Source organism: Giraffa tippelskirchi, chromosome 3 (assembly GCF_054371585.1).
Source record: "Giraffa tippelskirchi isolate mGirTip1 chromosome 3, T2T-mGirTip1v1.2.pri, whole genome shotgun sequence".
Classification (NCBI taxonomy): domain Eukaryota; kingdom Metazoa; phylum Chordata; class Mammalia; order Artiodactyla; family Giraffidae; genus Giraffa; species Giraffa tippelskirchi.
Window position 1 is genome coordinate 154,964,321 of NC_137277.1, and position 21,729 is coordinate 154,986,049.

Consider the following 21,729-nt stretch of genomic DNA (forward strand, 5'->3'; position numbering starts at 1 on the left):
TTTGGGGTGCCCTTTCTGTAAGCTGGAAGTTTGTGGTTCCTCTTTGTTGTGGAGCCTGCTCCCTGTGGGTGGGGTTGAACTAGTGGCTCGTCAAGGTTTCCTGGTTAGGGGAGCTTGTGTCTGTGTTCTGCTGGGTGGAGCTGGATCTCTTCTCTCTGGAGTGCAATGAAGTGTCCAGTAGTGAGTTTTGGGGTGTCTATGGATTTGGTGTGGCTTTGGGCAGCCTGTCTTTTAATGCTCAGTGTTGTGTTCCTTCTTTGCTGGAGAATTAGCATGGTATGTCTTGCTCTGGGACTTGTTAGCTCTTGGGTAGAGATTGGTTTCAGTGTAGGTATGGAGGCTTTTGGATAAGCTCTTGTGTATTAATGTTACCTGGAATCAGGAGTTCTTTGATGTTTTCAAGTTTTGGAGTTAAGTCTCCTGCCTCTGGCTTTCAGTCTTATTCTTACAGTAGCCTCAAGACTTCTCCATCCATAAAGCACAGATGATAAAAAATCTAGGCTAATAGTGAAATAATTCTCCAGAGTGAGGGACACCCAGAGAGGGTCACAGAGTTACATGGAGAAGAAAAGGGGGAGGAGAGAGATAAAGGTGAGCAGGAGGAGAAGAGGGGGAGTCAAAAAGGGAGAGAGCAATCTAACCAGTAATCAATTCATTATGTGTGGTGGTCCCAAGATGGTAGAGGAATAGGACAGGGAGACCACTTTCTCTCCCACAAATTCACTATAAGATCATTTGAATGTGGAGTAACTTTGACAAAACAACTTCTGAATGCTGGCAGAGGACACCAGACACCCAGAAATGCAGGCCGTCCTCTTCAAAAGGAGGTAGGACAAAATATAAAAGACAAAAAGAGAGACAAAAGAGTTAGGGATGGAGACTGTCCTAGGGAGGAAATCTTGAAGGAGGAGAAGTTTCCAAACAGCAGGAAATCCTCTCACAGGTGGGTCTGTGGGGAGTTTTGGAATCTCAGAGGGCAACAAAACCAGGAGGAAAAAAAAAAACACAGAATATGTGCCTAAAAACGACTCCCAGCAGAGAAGTAGCCCAGACTCTCGTGTCTGCCACCAGCAAGTGGGGGCTGGATGGGGAGGTGCAGGCTGCATGCTTAGGGTAAGGACCAGGCCTGAGTGACCTGAGGACAATCTGAGGGAGCTAATGTGAGATAGCAACCCAAACTGTGGGATAACCAGAGAGAAAAAAAGAACTTTCCCGCAAAAGGCTCTAACCTAACACGCAGCCTGGCCTGCTCACAGAAGAAAGGAGTGAGCGAATACAAAAGGAGAGCTAGCTGGCTCCATGAAATTTGCCTTAAAAATAGGGTCTTTTTTTTCAAGGTAATAGTAGGTTATAAAAATGAAAATTAAAGGAGTAATAAAGAACTTAACAATAAAAAAATTTTTTAAATAATAGTAGTAAAAATATATCTAGGAATTTCTATGGAACTGTTGTGGGCAATGTGGAGTCAGTTTCAGATAGTTCCTTGTTCCAGCTTGTACTTGTTCTCAAGGTCTATAGGCCCCTTCCAATGCTTAGTCAATGTTAACTACAGGGTTTTAATCTATTGCACCTGTCACTTCCAGAGCAGTTCCCTCTTCTTTGTTTATCTTGGCTTCCTCTGTTTACAAGTCTCAGTTCAGTTCAGTCACTCAGTCGTGTCTGACTCTTTGCGACCCCATGAACCACAGCACAACAGGCCCCCCTGTCCATCACCAACTCCTGGAGACCACCCAAACCAAGGTCCATTGAGTCGGTGATGCCATCCAACCAACTCATCCTCTGTCATCCCCTTCTCCTCCTGCCCTCAATCTTTCCCAGCATCAGGGTCTTTTCAACTGAGTTCAGCTCTTCACATGAGGTGGCCAAAGGATTGGAGTTTCAGCTTCAACATCAGTCCATCCAATGAACACCCAGAACTGATCTCCTTTAGGATGGACTGGTTGGATCTTCTTGCAGTCCAAGGGCTCTCAAGAGTCTTCTCCAACACCACAGTTCAAAAGCATCAATTTTGCGGTGCTCAGCTTTCTTTATAGTCCAACTCTCCCATCCATACATGACCACTGGAAAAACCATAGCCTTGACTAGACAGACCTTTGTTGACAAAGTAATGTCTCTGCTTTTTAATATGCTGTCTAGGTTGGTCATAACCTTCCTTCCAAGGAGTAAGCGTCTTTTAATTTCATGGCTGCAATCACCATCTGCAATGATTTTGGAGCCCCCCAAAATAAAGTCGGACACTGTTTCCACTGTTTCCCCATCTATTTCCCATGAAGGGATGGGACCAGATGCCATGATCTTAGTTTTCTGAATGTTGAGCTTTAAGCCAACTTTTTCACTCTCCTCTTTCACTTTCATCAAGAGGCTCTTTAGTTCTTCTTCACTTTCTGCCATAAGGGTGGTGTCATCTGCATATCTGAGGTTATTGATATTTCTCCCAGCAATCTTGATTCCAGTGTGCTTCCTCCAGCCCAGCGTTTCTCATGATGTACTCTGCATATAAGTTAAATAAGCAGGGTGACAATATGTAGCCCTGATATACTCCTTTTCCTATTGGAACCAGTTTGTTGTTCCATGTCCAGTTCTAACTGTTGCTTCCTGACCTGCATATAGGTGTCTCAAGAGGCAGGTCAGGTGGTCTGGTATTCGCATCTCTTGAAGAATTTTCCACAGTTTATTGTGATCCACACAGTCAAAGGCTTTGGCATAGTCAATAAAGCAGAAATAGACGTTTTTCTGGAACTCTCTTGCTTTTTTGTTGATCCAGCGGATGTTGGCAATTTGATCTCTGGTTCCTCTGCCTTTTCTAAAACCAGCTTGAACATCTGGAAGCTCACAGTTCACGTATTGCTGAAGCCTGGCTTGGAGAATTTTGAGCATTACTTTACTAGCGTGTGAGATGAGTGCAGTTGTGCGGTAGTTTGAGCATTCTTTGGCATTGCCTTTCTTTGGGATTGGAACGAAAACTGACCTTTTCCAGTCCTGTTGTAAGTCTCTTTGGTGCCTAATTTCTGCCCTGACACAAGGGGGCGAAGGTCGTCACTTATTTAGGTTCACTTGTTCACTTGTGTTGTGGGGAGAGAGAAACACTGCAAACAAATATTGTGGGCGTGTGTGGGGAGTGCTCACAGTGTATGGACAACACTGGGTTTACCCCAGCTCACAGTGTGTGTGCTTTCCAGGTCTACACTGCTCAGGTTCCAGGGTGCTCTGCAGAGCTACTGTACAAAGCAGGCCCTGCGTTTCATGCACTTCCCAGGTCTACGCTGCTCAGGTTCAGGTTCTCAGGTACGCTGCAAAGGCACAGACTCGGTTGGGCATGCATTTTGTGCCCTTCCTAGGTTTGAGCAGCTCAGACGACCAGGTGCTCGGCGAGCGCACTGTCCCAGGTAGGCCGTGTGTCCTAATCCCCTCCTCCATCCTGGCTACTCCGTTTCCTGGTGCACCACGAGAGCACCATCTCAGGTGTGCCATGTGTCTCCTCTGGGGAGCTGATCTCAGGCTGCAGCCCTCCTGGCAGATGTCAACCATACAGGATCCCCGGAAGATATGGCTAGCAACGGGAGCCTGCTCACAGTTTGGTGGAGGATGCCGGTTTCTGGGGCCAAAATTGGAGCAGCCCCTTGCTTTCCAGCTCTTGCTGTTGCACGCTTGCCTCTCTGCCTCCAGTGGTGGGGAAGGACCTGTACACAGCTGGCTAGCTCTCCTTTGGTATTTGTTCAATCCTTTGTTCTCTGAGCGGGCCAGGCTGCATGTTAGGTTAAAGCCTTTTGAGGGAAAGTTTTCTTTTTTTCCCTCTCTGGCAATCCCACAGTTTGGGTTGCTATCTCACGTTAGCTCCCTCAGATTGTCCTCAGGGCATTCAGGCCTGGTCCTTACCCTAAGGACCGATGATGAGCCCACACCTCCCTGTCCAGCTGAGCGTCTGGGCTACCTCTCTGCTGGCAGTTGCAGTTAGGGGCCTATTCTGTGTGTTGTTTTTTTTTTTTCCTCCCAGTTATGTTGCCCTCTGAGATTCCAAAACTCCCCACAGACCCACCTGTGAGAGGGGTTCCTGCTGTTTGGAAACTTCGCCTTCACGACTCCTTCCCCTCTCCATCCCTAACTCTTTTGTCTCTCTTTTTGTCTTTTATATTTTGTCCTACCTACTTTCGAAGAGAACAGCCTGCCTTTCTGGGTGCCTGGCGTCCTCTGCCAGCATTCAGAAGTTGTTTTGTGGAAGCTGCTCAGCATTCAAATGATCTTTTGATGAATTTGTAGGGGAGAAAATGGTCTCCCCATCCCATTCCTCCACCATCTTGGGACTGCCCCTAAGTCTGCTGCATTTACTTAGTATGGTCTACTGACTTGAGTACATAGTCCCTGGTCATGGGCATCTTAATATAGATTGAGCTAAAGATTGGCCCATCTGTAGCCATTTGTAATTATTTATTTTCTAGGAATAGGGAATGGCAAATGACAGTACCCAGCTAGTATTGTTTCCATGGCCCTGCCAGCTTCAGCTCCTACCACTTGGACCTTCACACCTACGCAGTATCACTCCCACCTGCATTGTATTGCCAGGGAGTATAGTCTTAGGGAAAGAGGAATTAATGAAGCATGAAGTAAGTTTAGCCATTCAGAAAGTAGCACTCATATGATACACATACAATACCTTCTCACCTTCTTATTGAAAACATTTCTATAGATGTGAACCAAATGTTGTAGTGGGAGAGGATAAATGAAAATCCTCAGCTCTTATGTTTTGCATCTTTTTACCCTCCTGAAAAGAAGGTATAAGATTGTGATTAAGCATGACATCAGCATCATTATGGTGTGTGGCACTCTCTTTGCCTTTTCTCTTCAGTCTACAACCAATAAAAACTCAAAAATGGTACCTCTGCTCAACACAGGAGGACACCAGAGTTCCTAGGTGGCACTAGTGGTAACAGAACCCACCTGCCAATTCAGGAGACATAAGAGATGTGGGTTTGATCACTGGGTCAGGAAGGTCCCCAGGAGGAGGGCATGGCAACCTACTCCAGTATTCTTGACTGGGAAATCCCATGGACAGAGGAGCCTGGTGGGCTATAGTCCATGAGGTCACAAAGAGTTGGACATGACTGAAGTGATTTAGCACCTTTGCAAAGGTAGGTGGACTGGAACACATGGAGGAGGCAGAACCAGGGGAATAGCAGAGGAGGTGCCTGTGGTCCTGGAACCCCAGCCATGGTAGCTGAGCCTGCAGCTCCAGAGAACCTGGTAGCATCAGGGGAAGCAGAACATATGACTCCAGCCTCCCAGTCAAAGTGGTGCCCCTGGCCACAGGGATCCAGGGAGTAGTGCCAGTGGGCCTATGACCCTGTCCCTCCAGTTATGGAGACACTGATTACTCTGGCTCCTCCATCTGCCCCTATCCACAGTGGTAGTGCCTGTGAACCTGACAACCCTGGCCATGGCAAAGGGGCTGTAACCCTGGCTCCCTGTCACTCCTGTCCCCAGGGGTAAGAGACTGAGACCCTGGGCCTAGCAGAAGTGACCACCACCCTAATGTCCTAGGTAACAATGCCAGCAGCAACAAGGCACTGATAACCCCAAAGGTACAAGGAGTGACATGCATGACACCTCTGACAGAGATGATGGAAGGTAGAAAAGGCTGATTCTCAAATATAACCAGAAGCAGCTCAGGTAAGAGACCAGAAACTTGTGAGGCCTCTACTAATTACCAGTCTGTTGAACCCTTAGAATCAAGTTAAAAAAAAGCGACAACAAAAAATTTTACCTAATAAGAGTGTTCACTACTTCAAATGTGCTGGCAGAAGAACAATTCATCAAGAGCCACGAAGAACCATGGTAACAATGTATCACAAAAAACAAATGACAGGTACCCCCAAACCAAACTTAAAGTCACATAATATTGTGATTTTACTGATAGAGAATTCAAAATAGTTGTCATGAAGAAACTCAACAAGCTATAAGAAAATACAGAAAGACAGTTAAATAAGCTCAAAAATAAAATTGATGAACAGAAGGAATATTTTACCAAGGAGAATGGAACTCTAAAAAAGAACAAAAGTGAAATTCTGGACCTGAAGGACTCAATAAATGAGATGAAGAAAGTACTGGAAACACAGCAGCTGATATGGAAGAGAGAACTAGTGAGTATGAAGATAAATACCTAGAAATGATAGAGACAGAAGGGAAAAGCGAATTAAGATCTTAAAAAAAAGAAGACATTCTATAAGAACTATGCGACTCTGTTAGGAAGGAAAGAATTATGTTACTGGTATCCTAGCAGGAGAAGAATGGAAGAAGGGAGAAGAAAGTTTATTTAAAAAAAAATAATAGCTGAGAATTTCCCAAATCTGAGGAAGGAATGGGGTATATTAGTCAATGAAGCTAAGAGAACACTTATGGTGACTAGAGAGCATAAATTTGAAGCACAGACATGAAACATAAACAGTTTGCCAATCTCTTTGGCATGAAAAATGGAAGTGTTAGTTGCTCAGTCATGCCAACTTTTTGTGACCCCCATGGACTATAGCCAACCACGTTCCTCTGCTCATGGCATTTTCTAAGCAGGAATAATGGAGTGGGTTGCCATTCTTTTATCCAGGGGCTCTTCCCTACCCAGGGATCGAGCCCAGGTCTTCTGCACTGCAGGCAGATTCTTTACCCTCTTGAGCCACAAGGGAAACTCCTTTGGTATGAAACTAGAGATCAACTACAAGAAGAAAGCTGAAAAAAATAATAAACATTTTGAGACTAAAAAACATGCTACTGAATAACTGTTGGGTCAAAGAAGAAGATATTAAGAAGAGGTGGCAAGAATACAAAGAAGATCTCCACAAAAAAGATCTTAATGACTCAGATAACCACGACGGTGTGATCACTCATGTAGAACCAGACATCTTGGAGTGTGAAGTCAAGTAAGGCCTTAGGAAGCAATCTATGAACAAACCTAGTGGAAGTGATGGAATTCCACCCGAATGATTTCAAATCCTAAAAATGATGCTGTGCTGCACTCAATATGCCAGCAAATTTGGAAAACTCAGCAGTGGCCACAGGACTAGAAAAGGTCAGTTTTCATTCCAATCCCAAAGAAGAGCAATGTCAAAGAATGTTCAAACTACCGCACAATTGCATTCATTTCACATGCTAGCAAAGTAACACTCAAAATTCGCCAAGCTAGGCCTCAGTGGTATGTGTACTGAGAACTTCTAGATGTTCAAGCTGGATTTAGAAAAGGCAGAGAAGCCAGAGATCAAATTGCCAACATCTGTTGGATCAGCGAAAAAACAGAATTCCAGAAAAACATCTACTTCTGCTTCATTGACTACACTAAATCCTTTGACTGTGTGGGTCACAACAAACTGTGGAAGATTCTTCAAGAGATGGGAATACAAGATCACCTTACTTGCCTCCTGAGAAACCCGTATGCAGGTCAGGAAGCAACAGTTAGAACCAGACATGGAAAAAGACTGGTTCAAATTGGGAAAGGAGTACATCAAGGCTGTATGTTGTCACACTGCTTATTTAACTTCTATGCAGAGTACATCATGCAAGATGCCAGGCTGGATAAAGCACAAGCTGAATCAAGACTGCTGGGAGAAATATCAATAACCTCAGATATGCAGATGACACCACCCTTATGGCAGAAAGTGAAGAAGAACTAAAGAGCCTCTTGATGAAAGTGAAAGAGGAGAGTGAAAAGGCTAGCTTAAAACTCAACATTCAAAAAATGAAGATCATGGCATCTCGTTCCATTACTTCATGGCAAGTAGTTAGGGAAACAATGGAAACAGTGATTTTATTTTCTTGGGCTCAAAATCACTGCAGATGATGACTGCAGCCATGAAATTAAATACGCTTGCTCCTTGGAATAAAAACTATGGCAAACTTGGCATATTGAAAAGCAGACACACTACTTTGCTTACAAAGGTCCATATAGTCAAAGCTATGGTTTTTCCAGTAGCCATGTATGGGTGTGAGAGTTGGACTATAAAGAAGGCTGAGAGCCAAAGAATTTCTGCTTTTGTACTATAGTGTTGGAGAAGACCCTTGAGAGTCCCTTGGACTGCACGGAGATCCAACCTGTCAATCCTAAAGGAAATCAATCTTGAATATTCACTGGAAGGACTGATGCTGAAGCTAAAGCTCCAATACTTTGGCCACCTGATGCAAAGAGCCAATTCATTAGAAAAGACCCTGATGCTGGGGAACATGAAGGCAGGAGAAGAAGGGGATGACAGAGGACAAGATGGTTGGATAGCATCACTGACTCGATGGACATGAGTTTGAGCAAGCTCCAGGAGTTAGTGATGGACAGGGAAGCCTGCTGTGCTGCTGTCCATGGGGTTGCAAAGAGTTGGACATGACCAATCAACTGAACAACAACAACAAAGAAGAAATCAAAGTAGAAATGCAAAAAAAATTAAGATAAATGAAAATGAAAATCCACATACCAAAATCCATGTGATGCAGCAAAGGTAGTACTAAAGAGGGAAATCTGTAGCAATACAGCATATCTCAAACAAGAAAAATCTCAAATAAACAGTCTAACAATCTAACTTTTCACCTAAATGAGCTAGAAAAGAAGAGCAAATGAAGCCCAATAAAATATTTCAAAAACCCTCAACAAAATATTAGCAAACTTGATACAATAATATATTGAAAGGAGCATACATTATATAAAGTGATATTCATTCCAGGGATTCAAGGATGGTTCAATGCCTGCAAGTCAATCATGATATACCACATTAAAAAAATGAAAGATAAAAATCACATGATCATCTCAATTCAGTTCAGTTCAGTTCAGTCGCTCGATTGTGTCCAAGTCTTTGCGATTCCATGCACTGCAGCACGCCAGGCTTCCCTGTCCATCTCAATAGATGCATAAAAAGTAATTGACAAGATTCAAAGTCCACTGATGATAAAAAACTCAATAAAATGGATATCAAAGGAATGTACTTCAACATAATAAAGACCATACATGATAATCACAGCTAACATCATACTCAACAATGAAAAACTGAAACCTATCCCTCTAAGATCAGGAGCAAGACAAGGATGCCCACACTTACCACTGTTATTCCACATAGTATTGGAAGCCCTAGCTAGAGAAGTTAGGCCAGAAATGGAAATAAAGAGCATCCAAGTTAAAACGGAAGAAGTCAAACTAATGCTATTTGCGGATGACATGATTTTATACATAAAAACCCCTGATGACTCCATAAAAGAACTGTTAGAACTAGTAAGTTCAATAAAGTTTCAGGGTGCAAAATCAATATACTAAATCTGTTATATTTCTATACACTAACAATGAACTAGTAAGAAGAAAAACTAAGAAAACAATCCCATTTACAATTGTAGCAAAAAGGATAAAATACCTAGGAACAAATTTAACCAAGGAGGTGAATAATATCTACACTGAAAACTATAAGACAGGGTGACAGAAATTGAAGACTACACAAAGAAATGGAAAAACAGTCTGTGCTGATGGATTGGAAGAAATAATATTGTGAAAATGTCTACATTACCCAAAGCAATATACATATTCAATGCAGTCCCCATCAAAATCCCAAGGACATTATACACAAAACTAGAACATAAAAATTAAAAAAATATTATATAGAGCCACAAAAGTTTCCTGAATAGCCAAAGACATCCTGAGAGAAAAGAACAAAGCTGGCAATATCACTCTCCCTGATTTAAAAATTAGTACATGGCTATAGTAGTCAAAACAGAATAGTATTGGCTGAAAGTCAGACACAGTGGAGTGGAACAGAATTGAGAGACCAGCAATAAACCTATGCATATATTGACAATCAGTTTACAACAAAGGAACAAAGAACATGCAATGGAGAAAGTGTAATCTCTTCAAAAACGGTGTTGAGAAAACTGAATTGCCATTTGCAAAAGAATGAAAATGGACCACAATCTCACACAATACCCAAAAAATCAACTCAGAGTGGATTAGACTTGGATGTAAGACCTGAAACCACAAACTCCTAGGAGAAAACATAAGCAGTATGCTCTTTGGCATGGATCTTAGCAATTTCTTTCTGGGTATGTCTCCTCAGGCAAGGGAAACAAAAGCAAAAATAAACAAATGAGACTATTTCAAATTAGAAAGCCTCTGCATAGCGAAGAAAGCTATCAGCAGCAAAAAGGACAGCCTACCAAATGGGGGAAATATTTACAAATCATATATCATTATTCTAATAATGGGACTAATATCCAACACATATAAAGAACTTGTACAACTAAACAACAACAAAAAAACAAATGGGTAGAGGAGCTGAATAGACATATAGATGGCCAACAAGTACCAAAAAGATGTTCAATATCACTAATTATTAGGGAAATGCAAATCAAAACCACAGTGAAGTATCATTCCATGTCCATTAGAATGGCTGTTATCAAAAAATGAGAAATAAGAAATGTTGGAGAGAATGTGGAGAATGTGAATTGTTGTAGCTACTATGGAAACAGTATTGAGATTCTTCAGAAATTTAAGAATAGCACTATCATATACAATCCAGTTTTTCCACTTCTGGCTATTTACTCAAAGAATGCAAAGACATTAATTCAAAAAGATATATGCACCGCTATAGTCCTAGCAGCATTTTTTTTTTTACAATAGTTAAGATATAGAAACAACCCAAGTGCCCATTGATAGATGAATAGACATAGAAGATGTGATACCTATATATCATATATCTATCTACACACACACTCAAGCACACACAGTGGAATATAATTCAGCTATAAAAGGTGAAATCTTGCCATTTGTGACACAGATGGACCTTGAGGATATTATGCCAACTAAAATAAGTCAGACAGAGAAATACAAATATTGTATGATTTCACTGATATGTAGGATATAGAACACCCCTCAAACAAAGTAAATGAGCAAATCAAACTAAATAAAAACAAACACTTAGATACAGAGTGTTTACCAGAGAGGAAGGGGGTGAGGAGGACGAAATGGGTAAAGGCAAAGGATAGAAACTGACTTTTGGTGTTAAACATGCTATAATATATACCGAAATTGAAATATAACGTTGTATACATGAAACTTATGTATTGTTATAAACTAATGTTACCTCAATAAATTAAAAAATTCAATTTAATTAAAAAATAAAGATAATGGTTAAGAATTCCACATTATAGACTCACATAGACCTGGTTCAAATTCCAGCTGGTAGCTGGGTAGTCTAGGTTAAATCAGCTAACCTCTTTGAGCTAGAGTTTCTTTATACATAATAAATATGCCTGTCTCATATTTAGGTGAACATTTAAACTAGAGAGAGTGTTCAATACTTAGTAGCTCTTATTAACCTGAAGACATCCTTATTCCACAAGTTCACAGCACAGCTCTGTCCTTTCTCTAGGATATGGGGCTCAAGACGCCCGATTCTTGTGGGAAGCTGTGAAATCGGTGAGTTGCCTATGGAGTAGTCAGTGGTAGGATGGCAAAAATGGTGATAGGGATTAAGGGCTGATGCAGATGATAAACTCGATTGGGTAATGGGGCACATGAATCACCCAATAACCAAAATTCTCTAAATTCCAGAAAAGACTGAAGACTCTGCAGGATAAGTTATCCCAGGATGCAGAGTTGATAGGTCCTCCCTTTGAACTGTTACTCTGGCATTAACACAAACCCACTCTTGGTAACCCACATTTCCATTATTCCTAAGCACTGGCGCTTCCTGGACTATAGACATCTCCTTGAATGAAGGGACCCAAGGGGTTTGGGCTTCCACCTCTTTATGAACCCTGACCTGGAGATCTTTTCTTCTTTATTTTGGACCTCTTAACTAATCCTTGAGGCCCTCGGACATAAAATGTCCAATATCTTTTCCTCATTCCCTCCTTTTTAAAGCCAGAACTTGATTGTTTCTGGTGGTGCTCATATCTCAATTTAATTGTCAACACTGGGACCTTCTCTTATCTTATACAGCATCTTACCTGGCTTTTTTTTTCCCCTTAACCTTGTATATATTTCAGGAAGTGCTTTTCATACATCGTAAAAAAGACAGCATCCCCAAAACAACTCTATTATTCTCCCTAAAATAGATACAGAAATGGGTAATTCATTTCAAAAAGGCAGTCAGTTACACTGATATAGTAACTATTAGGTTATAGAAAAGGCAGAGGAACCAGAGATCAAATTGCGAACATCGGCTGGATCATCGAAAAAGCAAGAGAGTTCCAGAAAAACATCTACCTCTGCTTTATTGACTATGCCAAAGCCTTTGACTGTGTGGATCACAATAAACTGTGGAAAATTCTGAAAGAGATGAGCATACCAGACCACCTGACCTGCCTCTTGAGAAACCTGTATACAGGTCAGGAAGCAACAGTTAGAACTGGACATGGAACAACAGACTGGTTCCAAATAGGAAAAGGAGTACGTCAAGGCTGTATATTGTCACTTTGCTTATTTAACTTATATGCAGAGTATGTCATGAGAAACACTGGGCTGGATGAAGCACAAGCTGGAATCAAGATTGCCGGGAGAAATATCAATAACCTCAGATATGCAGATGACACCACCCTTATGGCAGAAAGTGAAGAAGAACTAAAGAGCCTCTTGATGAAAGTGAAAGAGGAGAGTGCAAAAGTTGGCTTAAAGCTCAACATTCAGAAAACTAAGTTCATGGCATCCGGTCCCATCACTTCATGGCAGATAGATGGGGAAACAGTGGAAACAGTGGCTGACTATATTTCTGGGCTCCAAAATCACTGCAGATGGTGATTGCAGCCATGAAATTAAAAGACACTTACTCCTTGGAAGGAAAGTTATAACCAACCTAGATAGCATATTAAAAAGCAGAGACATTACTTTTCCAACAAAGGTCCGTCTAGTCAAGGCTATGGTTTTTCCAGTGGTCATGTATGGATGTGAGAGTTGGACTATAAAGAAAGCTGAGCACTGAAGAATTGATGCTTTTGAACTGTGGTGTTGGAGAAGACTCTTGAGAGTCCCTTGGACTGCAAGGAGATCCAACCAGTCCATCTTAAAGGAGATCAGTCCTGGGTGTTCATTGGAAGGACTGATGTTGAAGCTGTAACTTCAATACTTTGGCCACCTGATGCGAAGAGCTGACTCATTTGAAAAGACCCTGATACTGGGAAAGATTGAGGGCAGGAGGACAAGGGGACGACAGAGGATGAGATGGTTAGATGGCATCACCGACTCAGTGGACATGAGTTTGAGCAAGCTCTGGGAGTTGCTGATGGACAGGGAGGCCTGTTGTGCTGTGGTTGATGGGGTCACAAAGAGTCAGACAAGACTGAGCGACTGAACTGAACTGAACTGAATTATCCTTTAACCAGTCTGCCACAGAACTTCATCTGAACTTTGGCCTGGAAATCCCCCATGGACTCTGGCAGGTTGTCCTCTGGTATTTCTGATTTCTGGCATTGTTGAAATTTTCTCTGTGTTTTCATGAGGGCAAATCAAGAATCACTATCTTTCTAATATTTGAGGTTTCCTCATTCACATTTACAGAATCAGTAATTTTCAGTCTTTGAATACAAAGAAGTTCAATTTATGTAAATTTTTTCAAACAACTTGAAGACTAAGCTATAATTCTTTGTAATATTATCTTCTTTTTCAGCTGAATTTTATCCTGTTTCTGAATACTGTTAGAGTTCTGGCTACTAAAATCTGGGAGACCAGTGTGGTTGGGCATGACACGAGAAAACAATACAGGTAATTCCAGGAGAGACATCCATAAGAGAAAATATTTTGGTTGCTATTTAGACTAAAGGACAGGTATCAGTTGATCTGAAATGTCTCTAAGAGACTATATTGTGAACATGTATTTTTGTTTGGTTTAATTGTGCTATTTATCAGAAAAGTATATATATTTTAGGAAAAATAAATAACAACAAACCTTCCCAATATGCTTAAATTCTAAGTATATTTTTAAACATATGTTCTTAGCAATTGGGATTTTACGATAAACTTTGTAACCAGGGCTTACCTGGTGGTTCAGTGGTAAAGAATCCACCTGCCAAGCAGGAGATGCAGGTTCTATCCTTGGGTCAAGAAGATCACCTGAAGGAGGGAATGCCAACCCACTCCAGTATTCTTGCCTGGGAAATCCCATGGACAGAGGAGCCTGGTGGGCTACAGTCCAGGAGGTCACAAAAAGTCAGACAGGGCTTAGCGACTGAGCACACACACAACAAAAATCAAGAAAGTATATTTTCTGTGTTGGTTCTAATCTGCCCATCAAATTGTGTGTGTTGTGTGCTCAGTCATGTCTGACTCTTTGTGACCCCATGGCCTGTAGCCCATCAGGCTCCTCCGTCCATGGGATTTTCCCAAGCAAGAATACTGGAGTGGGTTGCCGTACCCTTCTCTAGAGGATCCTCCTGACCCAGGGATTGAACTTGCGTTTCCTGCCTCTCCTGCAATGGGAGGCAGATTCTTTACCGCTGTGCCACCTGAGAAGCCTTCCCATCAAATTGGCACCTCCCAAATAATTGATTTTTAATAACTTTCAAATGTACTGATTGAAGGAGGTCTATTTTTCAGTCTTTGTTGGAAAAAAGGACAAATTAAGTATTTATGAATATGAAAGTGTTAGTCACTCAGTTGTGTCTGACTCTTTGTGACCCCTTGGACTGTAGCCCACCAGGTTACTCTGTCCATGGGATTCTTCAAGCAAGAGTACTGGAGTGGGTTGCCATTTCGTTCTCCAGGGTATCTTCCTGACCTGGGGATCAAACTTGGGTTTCCCGCATTGCAGGCAGATTTTTTACTGTCTGAGCCACCAGGAATATCCTAAGTATTTATAATCATTATCAAACTATTTTAAGACTATGTCTGTTTCTCCCAATGATCATTTCAGAGGTTCTAAGTCATTTTGGAAGTGGCTTTTAGGCAACTGAACATATACACCCACTAGTCAGGAGCATGTGGATTAGTTTTTGCAATTCCCAAACAAGAATCTATTTCCTTCTGCCTCACATTGTCATGAAATGCTATCTCAGACACAGAAAGGAATAAATCATAGCCAGCATTTCCATCTTCTCTCACAAACATTCTCTAAGTCCTCTGTGGAATCATTCCCCTATACCATATAGGAAGCATTTACTGTTAGGCAGAAAAGACTACAGGTACAGATGGACCGAGGTCTACAATAGGATGCACAGTATGAATGAATGATCAGCTGCTAGCTCCAGTTATTTTCAGTATGGTGCAAGCAGTAGTACTATAAATTGTGCCTAAGCATTTACAGTAAAGGGTCCATGCTATACTAGTATAGCTTGTCTCATGTCACATCCCATTGGTGAAGACAAAGGTCAAAGGATGATAGAAATGGAAAAATGTAAGTAGCCTTTCAATCTTCATAAAATGAAAAAGTGCACTGGTGTTTGTAAGCTGCTTATTTCTCTAGATCAGAATAAAAGCTACTATTTCCTTTATTTCTGAATGATGTGAAATTATATTTTCAGTAGAAAGTTGCCCAAGAGACTTGAAAAACTCTGGTGAGAACAAAGAGTGGATTATCTCTGAAACTAGATAGAGTAGTCAGCTTACTTCCAAAAAGAAAAAGTAAGTAAGTAGGGAAAGAAAGAAAGGAAAGACGGAAGGAAGGATGAGAGAAAGGAAGGAAGAACGCTGAAGGAAAGACTAGTGAGGGAAGGAAGAAGGTTACAATCCTTTGAGATTTTTTTAGTTAGTTCAGTTGCTCAGTTGAGTCTGACTCTTTGTGACCCCATGGACTGCAGCATGCCAGGCTTCCCTGTCCATCTCTAACTCCCGGAGCTTACTCAAACTTATGTCCATCGAGTCGGTGATGTCATCCAACCATCTCATCCTCTGTCATCCCCTTCGCCTCCTGCCTTCAATCTTTCCCAGCATCAGGGTCTTTTCAAATGATTCTGTTCTTCCCATCAGGTGGCCAAAGTATTGGAGTTTCATCTTCAGCATCAGTCCTTCCAATGAATATTCAGGACTGATTTCCTTTAGGACTGACTTTACTTTGAGATTACTGGGGTATTAAATGATTCTTAGAGAAAGAGGTATATTTCTTAGAGAAAGAGCCACTTCTTACATCTCAAATGTTGAAGCTGAAGATTTAGGACAGAAAAAAAAAAGGCATTTTACAATTTTATGAAAATAGTATCCTTTAAGCAAACAGAGTAGAAATGAGATTAGAAAGACTTAGGGGATAATTGTGGTTTTCCCTGGTGGATCAGATGGTAAAGAAATCTGCCTACAAAGCAGGAGAACCAGGTTCAGTCCCTGGGTCAGGAAGATCCTATGAAGAAGGAAATGGCAACCCACTCCAGTATTCTTGCCTGGAGAATTCCATGGACAGAGGAACATGGAAGACTACAGTCCACGGGGTTGCAAAGAGTCAGACCTTTCTGATCAACCTTCACTTCTTTCAGGGGATAGTAATCACCGGAAGTGAGAATAAACTGCCTGATTTAGAATAAAAGTGACAGGAAGAAGACGGAGGCAGGGAAAAATTAGCAGAAGTAGTGGGTCAGGGATGGGGAAATCAGTCCCTGTTAGCTCTGCTAAGCTTTATTTTTTTCCAGAAAGCTGTGTCTACAGAGGGCTTCCCCAGTGCTCAGTGGTAAAGAATCCTCCTGCAATGCAGGAAATGTGGGTTCCATCCCTGGGTCAGGAATATCCCCTGGAGGAGGAAATGGCAACCCACTCCAGTACTCTTTCCTGGAGAATCCCGTGGATAGAGGAGCCTGGCTGGCTACAGCTCATAGAGTCTCAAAGAGTTGGACATGACTGAAGCAACTTAGCATGCACATGTCTACCGAAAAGGGAAGAAGTGAAGTCGCTCAGTCGTATCCAGCTCTTTGCGACCCCATGGACTATCGAGCCCGTGGAAGTCTCCAGGCCAGAATACTGGAGTGGGTTGCCATTTCCTACTCCAATGTCTACAGAAGGGGACTCTATATTGACTAATTAAAAGACTTGTTGTTCTCTTCCAGGAAACTCGCCAAATCCACACTGGTGCTGGTGCTGGTCTTTGGTGTGCATTACATCGTATTCGTGTGTCTGCCCCATTCCTTTGCGGGGCTGGGGTGGGAGATTCGGATGCACTGTGAGCTCTTTTTCAACTCCTTTCAGGTAGAGAGTGCCATCTAGTAACGTGATCCCTATATTTTGCCCTCCTCTCCACCCCCGCTCCTCCAACCCCCCTCCGATGCTGCCAAATTGCAAGCTCATGTCTCTGCCTCTTCGCTGACTTTCATGCACCACCCACCCGTCTCCCAAGGGCCAGGAAAGGGGCTATTTTCTGGCACCTGTACTTTTCTATCCTGTGGAGGTCAGGTTAACCTCTTACCACAGCAGGAGCCTGGGCTGTGAGACAAGAAAGCATATTGCTGTAACATAAGTGACATCTTTGCAGCAGGAATTGGTGTGTGTGTATGGAAAGTCAATGAAACCAAAAAACAGGATAGGCAGGCACGAGGAAAAAAGGGAAGGGGAGACAAGAAAGAGGAAGAGGTTACTTCCATACATTTGATCTCAGTAGAAAACACGACACCATCATCCCTCACCTGGACGGCTACACTCGCCTCCTAACTCTTCTTCCTGCTACTCATTTGCTGCTACCTCCTGCCTTCAACCTAGTCTTCATAGAATAGTCTGAAGACTCTTAAAGATAAATCTGATCACGTCACTTATCAGCTGAACATATCCAGAGGCTTCTCATTGCAGTCAGAATGAAATCCAAACACTGTTTCCTTGTGTGCACAGCCCTATGATGCAGGGATCCTGCTCAGCTGTGACCTCACCTCACACCATGTTCCCCGCTGCCCACTAAGTCTGAGCCACACTAGCTCATCCACAGTTTCTGTTCCTCAGTTTCACTTCTGCCTCAGGGGCTTGTACTTGCTGTTTTCTCTGCCTGGAATGCTCTTCCCTCTAATATTCATATGGCCTGGCTTCTTCTCACTCAAATCAGCTTAAATGTCATCCTCTCAGAGAGGCCTTCATTGAGTTCCCCCTCTGATAGATCTTCTCCACTCTTCTCTTCCAACACCACTTGTTTTGCCTGAATAGTCTTTATCTCATCATTTTACGATTTTCTCCTGTAGCTATTTGCTTGTATTTTATTCACCTGTATTCTCTTCCATATAAGCTATAACAGGGACCTTATCTGTCTTGATTAAATTGTTTATCTCTGTAACACTGAGAATTTCACAGTGTGTAAAGTCAACAAATATTTTTGAATGAGTGGGAAAAAAAACTGTGTTTTCACTATAATATACCCTACGCCTATAGTTGCCAACATTCACAGTGTATAAATTTCACTTACCAGCTAGGGGATGTTCTGTGATTCTGAGTGGCAAACATGAAATTAACATGATAAAAATCAGTTATTCATGTATCCTGGAGTATTTTATTTATTTATTTATTTGGTTAATTTGACACCAAGGAAAGATCTCAGACAAATTTCATGTGAAATATTAGGAGAGAACAACTTGTATAATTTTCTGGAGGAATCATTTAAAAAAACCCTATTTTTCAACATATGCATTTTGACACGAGATGTTTTAGTGCTATGATCTTCATAATTAAAATTAATTAATTAAGACATTCTATTTTTTCCTCCAGGGTTTCTTTGTGTCTATCATCTACTGCTATTGCAATGGAGAGGTAAGTTTGAAGGAACCCCAGACTTCTATAGGTCTAGCTCTGAATATAAATGGCTATCACAATATGACTTGAATCTCTTTAGAATCCCCAGGGGTTGCAGGAAAGAATGGGCAGGGAGAAAGGAGATATTTTCATCATAAATTATTTTGAGAAAGTAAGAATTGATGTAAATAAGCCAAGGTCTTCCTCTTCCAGCACTTTTCAATGTCAATTCAGTTGCAAACCTTGACGTCAGAAACCCAATTTGTTGGAATGCAAATTGATACTTGGAAGGACAGTGAACATCATATTCCAGTCAGTGCTTCAACTTACATTTAATTTCAAGTTATATAAGAAAATCAAATATAACTCTTTGGGAATAATCCATTAGAACATTGTGACATTTTTTAAACTACCAGATGGTGATGGGACAATTTCAGTCAATTTAGGAGTTACCTAGAGAGAAAGAATGGTACCAATCTTCTAGGTGACATCAGCTTATCAGGTTTCCACTGCTTCCCATGGAACTTTCAAAAAGCTCCCTTCTGGAAAGTTGCAGTAGCAGAACTGATTCTTCAGCAGCAAGAACGGAAACGAGAGTGCTACCCTGCTAAGAATGCCCTTGCAGTGCCCACTTTTCATAGTTCAGTCCTCTTCCCGGTTTCTCTCCTTCAGTATGCCTGTGCAGAGCGATAGGGTTACAGTTCCATTTACAGACGAGCAGCTTCCATGCCCTTCCACAGCCTCAGCTGGCACTATGTATCCGTATTTCTCCTCTAACCCAGACCCATCTTTTTCCTCTCCCGTGAGTCACACATTTATACTGGCTGCATTTCAACTTCTATATTAAAGCACTAACCCTGGACAAATCCTTTTGCCTCTCACTAAGCCTCAGTTTGCTCATCTCCAGTAATAACACCTCTCAGGAAGAGATTGAGAGAGAATACACAGTTGACCCTTGAACAACACAGGTTTGAACTGCATAGGTCTACCTATACATTTTCACTATATGTGCACTACAGTATCGCACCATCTGGGGTTGGTTGAGTCCACCCATGTGAGACTCCAGATATAGGCTAACTGAGAATTCATAGGGAATTTTTCAGCTGCAGGTGGTGGACACCCCTAATCCCTGCATTGCTGAAGTATCAACTGTGTATATAAAGTCCCTGGTAAACAGTGGAAATTTAGTGATTGTTACTATCAATGAAGTCAGGGCACACATCCACCCAATAAGGTTGCAGGGCCTCTGAAGGTTTTTGATGCATGGGATGGTCCTTGTGGTGTTTAGGTTCAGTCTGAGGTGAAGAAGTTGTGGAGTCGGTGGAATCTCTCCGTGGACTGGAAAAAGACGCCCCCGTGCGGCGGCCACAGATACGGCTCTGTGCTGACCACGTTGACGCACAGCACCAGCAGCCAGTCGCAGATACCGGCCAGCACGCGCATGGTGCTCATCTCAGGCAAAGCGTCCAAGAAGGCCAGCCGACAGCCTGAAAGCCACGTGACTTTACCTGGCTATGTCTGGAGTAACTCGGAGCAGGACTGCCTACCACAATTGATCCATGAAGAGACCAAGGAAAGTGGCGGGAGGCAGGGAGATGAGATTCTAATGGAAGAGTCTTCTAGGCCATTAGAATTTAGCACAGGCCTGGAAGGAAGCAAAGGAGAAACCGAGGATGCTCTGTGAATCCATAGCTGTGTCTTTGAAGAGCTGGTTCATCTGGTTGTGTCAGAGGAGCTTGGCCTGCATCCCGCTGCTTAACCCCAGAGCTGAGCAATCAGGGCTCCAGTGTTCACAGCGCATTTTCAGGCTCATGAATTGGTTCCTGTAAATACTAAAGCCACAAAAGGAGAAAGTCAGTGGAGCAGTTTATTATGTTATTTTGGCATCAAATTCGTTTCTGAATTAATGTACAGTACTTGCTCTGTGATGTTCATTTTTCTGCTCATTTTGGGTAGAGAAACATTTCAGTTGCTTGGTTCTAGTTTTCTCTTGTAAATATCACTCTAAATATGATAGAGATCATTTGGTATGTGACATTTTCCTTTAAACAAATCAGTACTCTCTTTTCTACTTTAACGGACTTCTATCATTCCATTAATTTTGTTTGTGCATAGGAATAATTAGGGTCTAAAAATGTACATTGAAAGATTAAAGATCGCAGAACAAGTACACACTGGAAGATAAGTTGTCTGGATTTTGTTAAAATAATAAATGTGTGAGAAACTTGTTTCATTCTAGGAAACAGGGAAATTATTAAAACAAGAATATTGCACATATTCCTCCTTTTGAATGTCCCCTCTGTGACCAGCCAAATCTCAAGTCTTCACTCTCTTGTAAACCTTAACACAAGGTTTTCTTTGTCAGTGAGCTTATGTCTGCAAACAGATTTTGTTTGTAATCATTTATAGTGATGGTCACACTGAATTTATTATTTTTTCTTTGTTCTATTGCTGTATTCCAAATGGCATGTGGGATAAATTAAAGTTTGTTTTAAAATTACGTTTTGAGTCACTTTTTAAAATGTTCTCTTAGCATCTAACTTTGTTTCTAGGAATCAGTCAAATGTCCCTTCTTCAAATCTACAGAGATCAGCATGTAGCCCCAGAACTTCACTGAACTTGACAAGTCAGTGAAATATTTATTGTGTGCATGTTGGGTACACATATCCTGCTAGGTTTTTACACACATTAATTTATTTAATCCTCACCACAAAGTTTATGGAGTAAGTCTTATCGCTGTCCCCCTTTTTACAAATGACTGTGACTCATGGAGGTAGATTGACTTGTCCAAAGTCACACAACTAGTGATTGAGAGAACATGGTTTCAGACCCAGATCTACTGACTTTAAGCATCTTTTTCTGTCCTTGATGACCATCTGCATATCTTCTTTGGAAAAATGTTTAGGTCCTCTGCCCATTTTTTTTGATTGATTATTTATTTTCTGATGCTGAGCTGTCTGAGCTGTTTGCATATCTTGGCAATTAATCCCTTGTCGGTCAAATCCTTCACAAATATTTTTCCCCATTCTATAGGTTGTCTTTTTGCTATGATTGTCTGTGCTGTGCAAAAGCTTTTATGTTTGATTAAGTCCAATTTGTTTACTTTTATT

The 21,729-nt window shown here is 41.7% G+C and overlaps 1 protein-coding gene across 2 annotated transcripts in view; it reads left to right on the forward strand.

The window, feature by feature from the left end:
* Positions 1-20,472, forward strand: part of PTH2R (parathyroid hormone 2 receptor) — an 85,784-nt gene extending 65,312 nt beyond the window's left edge. For both annotated transcript variants that reach the window (XM_081578183.1, XM_081578182.1), the window contains 4 exons: positions 13,608-13,702; positions 16,963-17,101; positions 18,596-18,637; positions 19,908-20,472. In XM_081578183.1, coding sequence (XP_081434309.1) covers positions 13,608-13,702; positions 16,963-17,101; positions 18,596-18,637; positions 19,908-20,303 — 672 coding nt within the window. In that variant the 3' untranslated portion in view covers positions 20,304-20,472. The remainder of the gene's footprint in view (positions 1-13,607; positions 13,703-16,962; positions 17,102-18,595; positions 18,638-19,907) is intronic.
* The last annotated feature ends 1,257 nt before the right edge of the window (positions 20,473-21,729 follow it).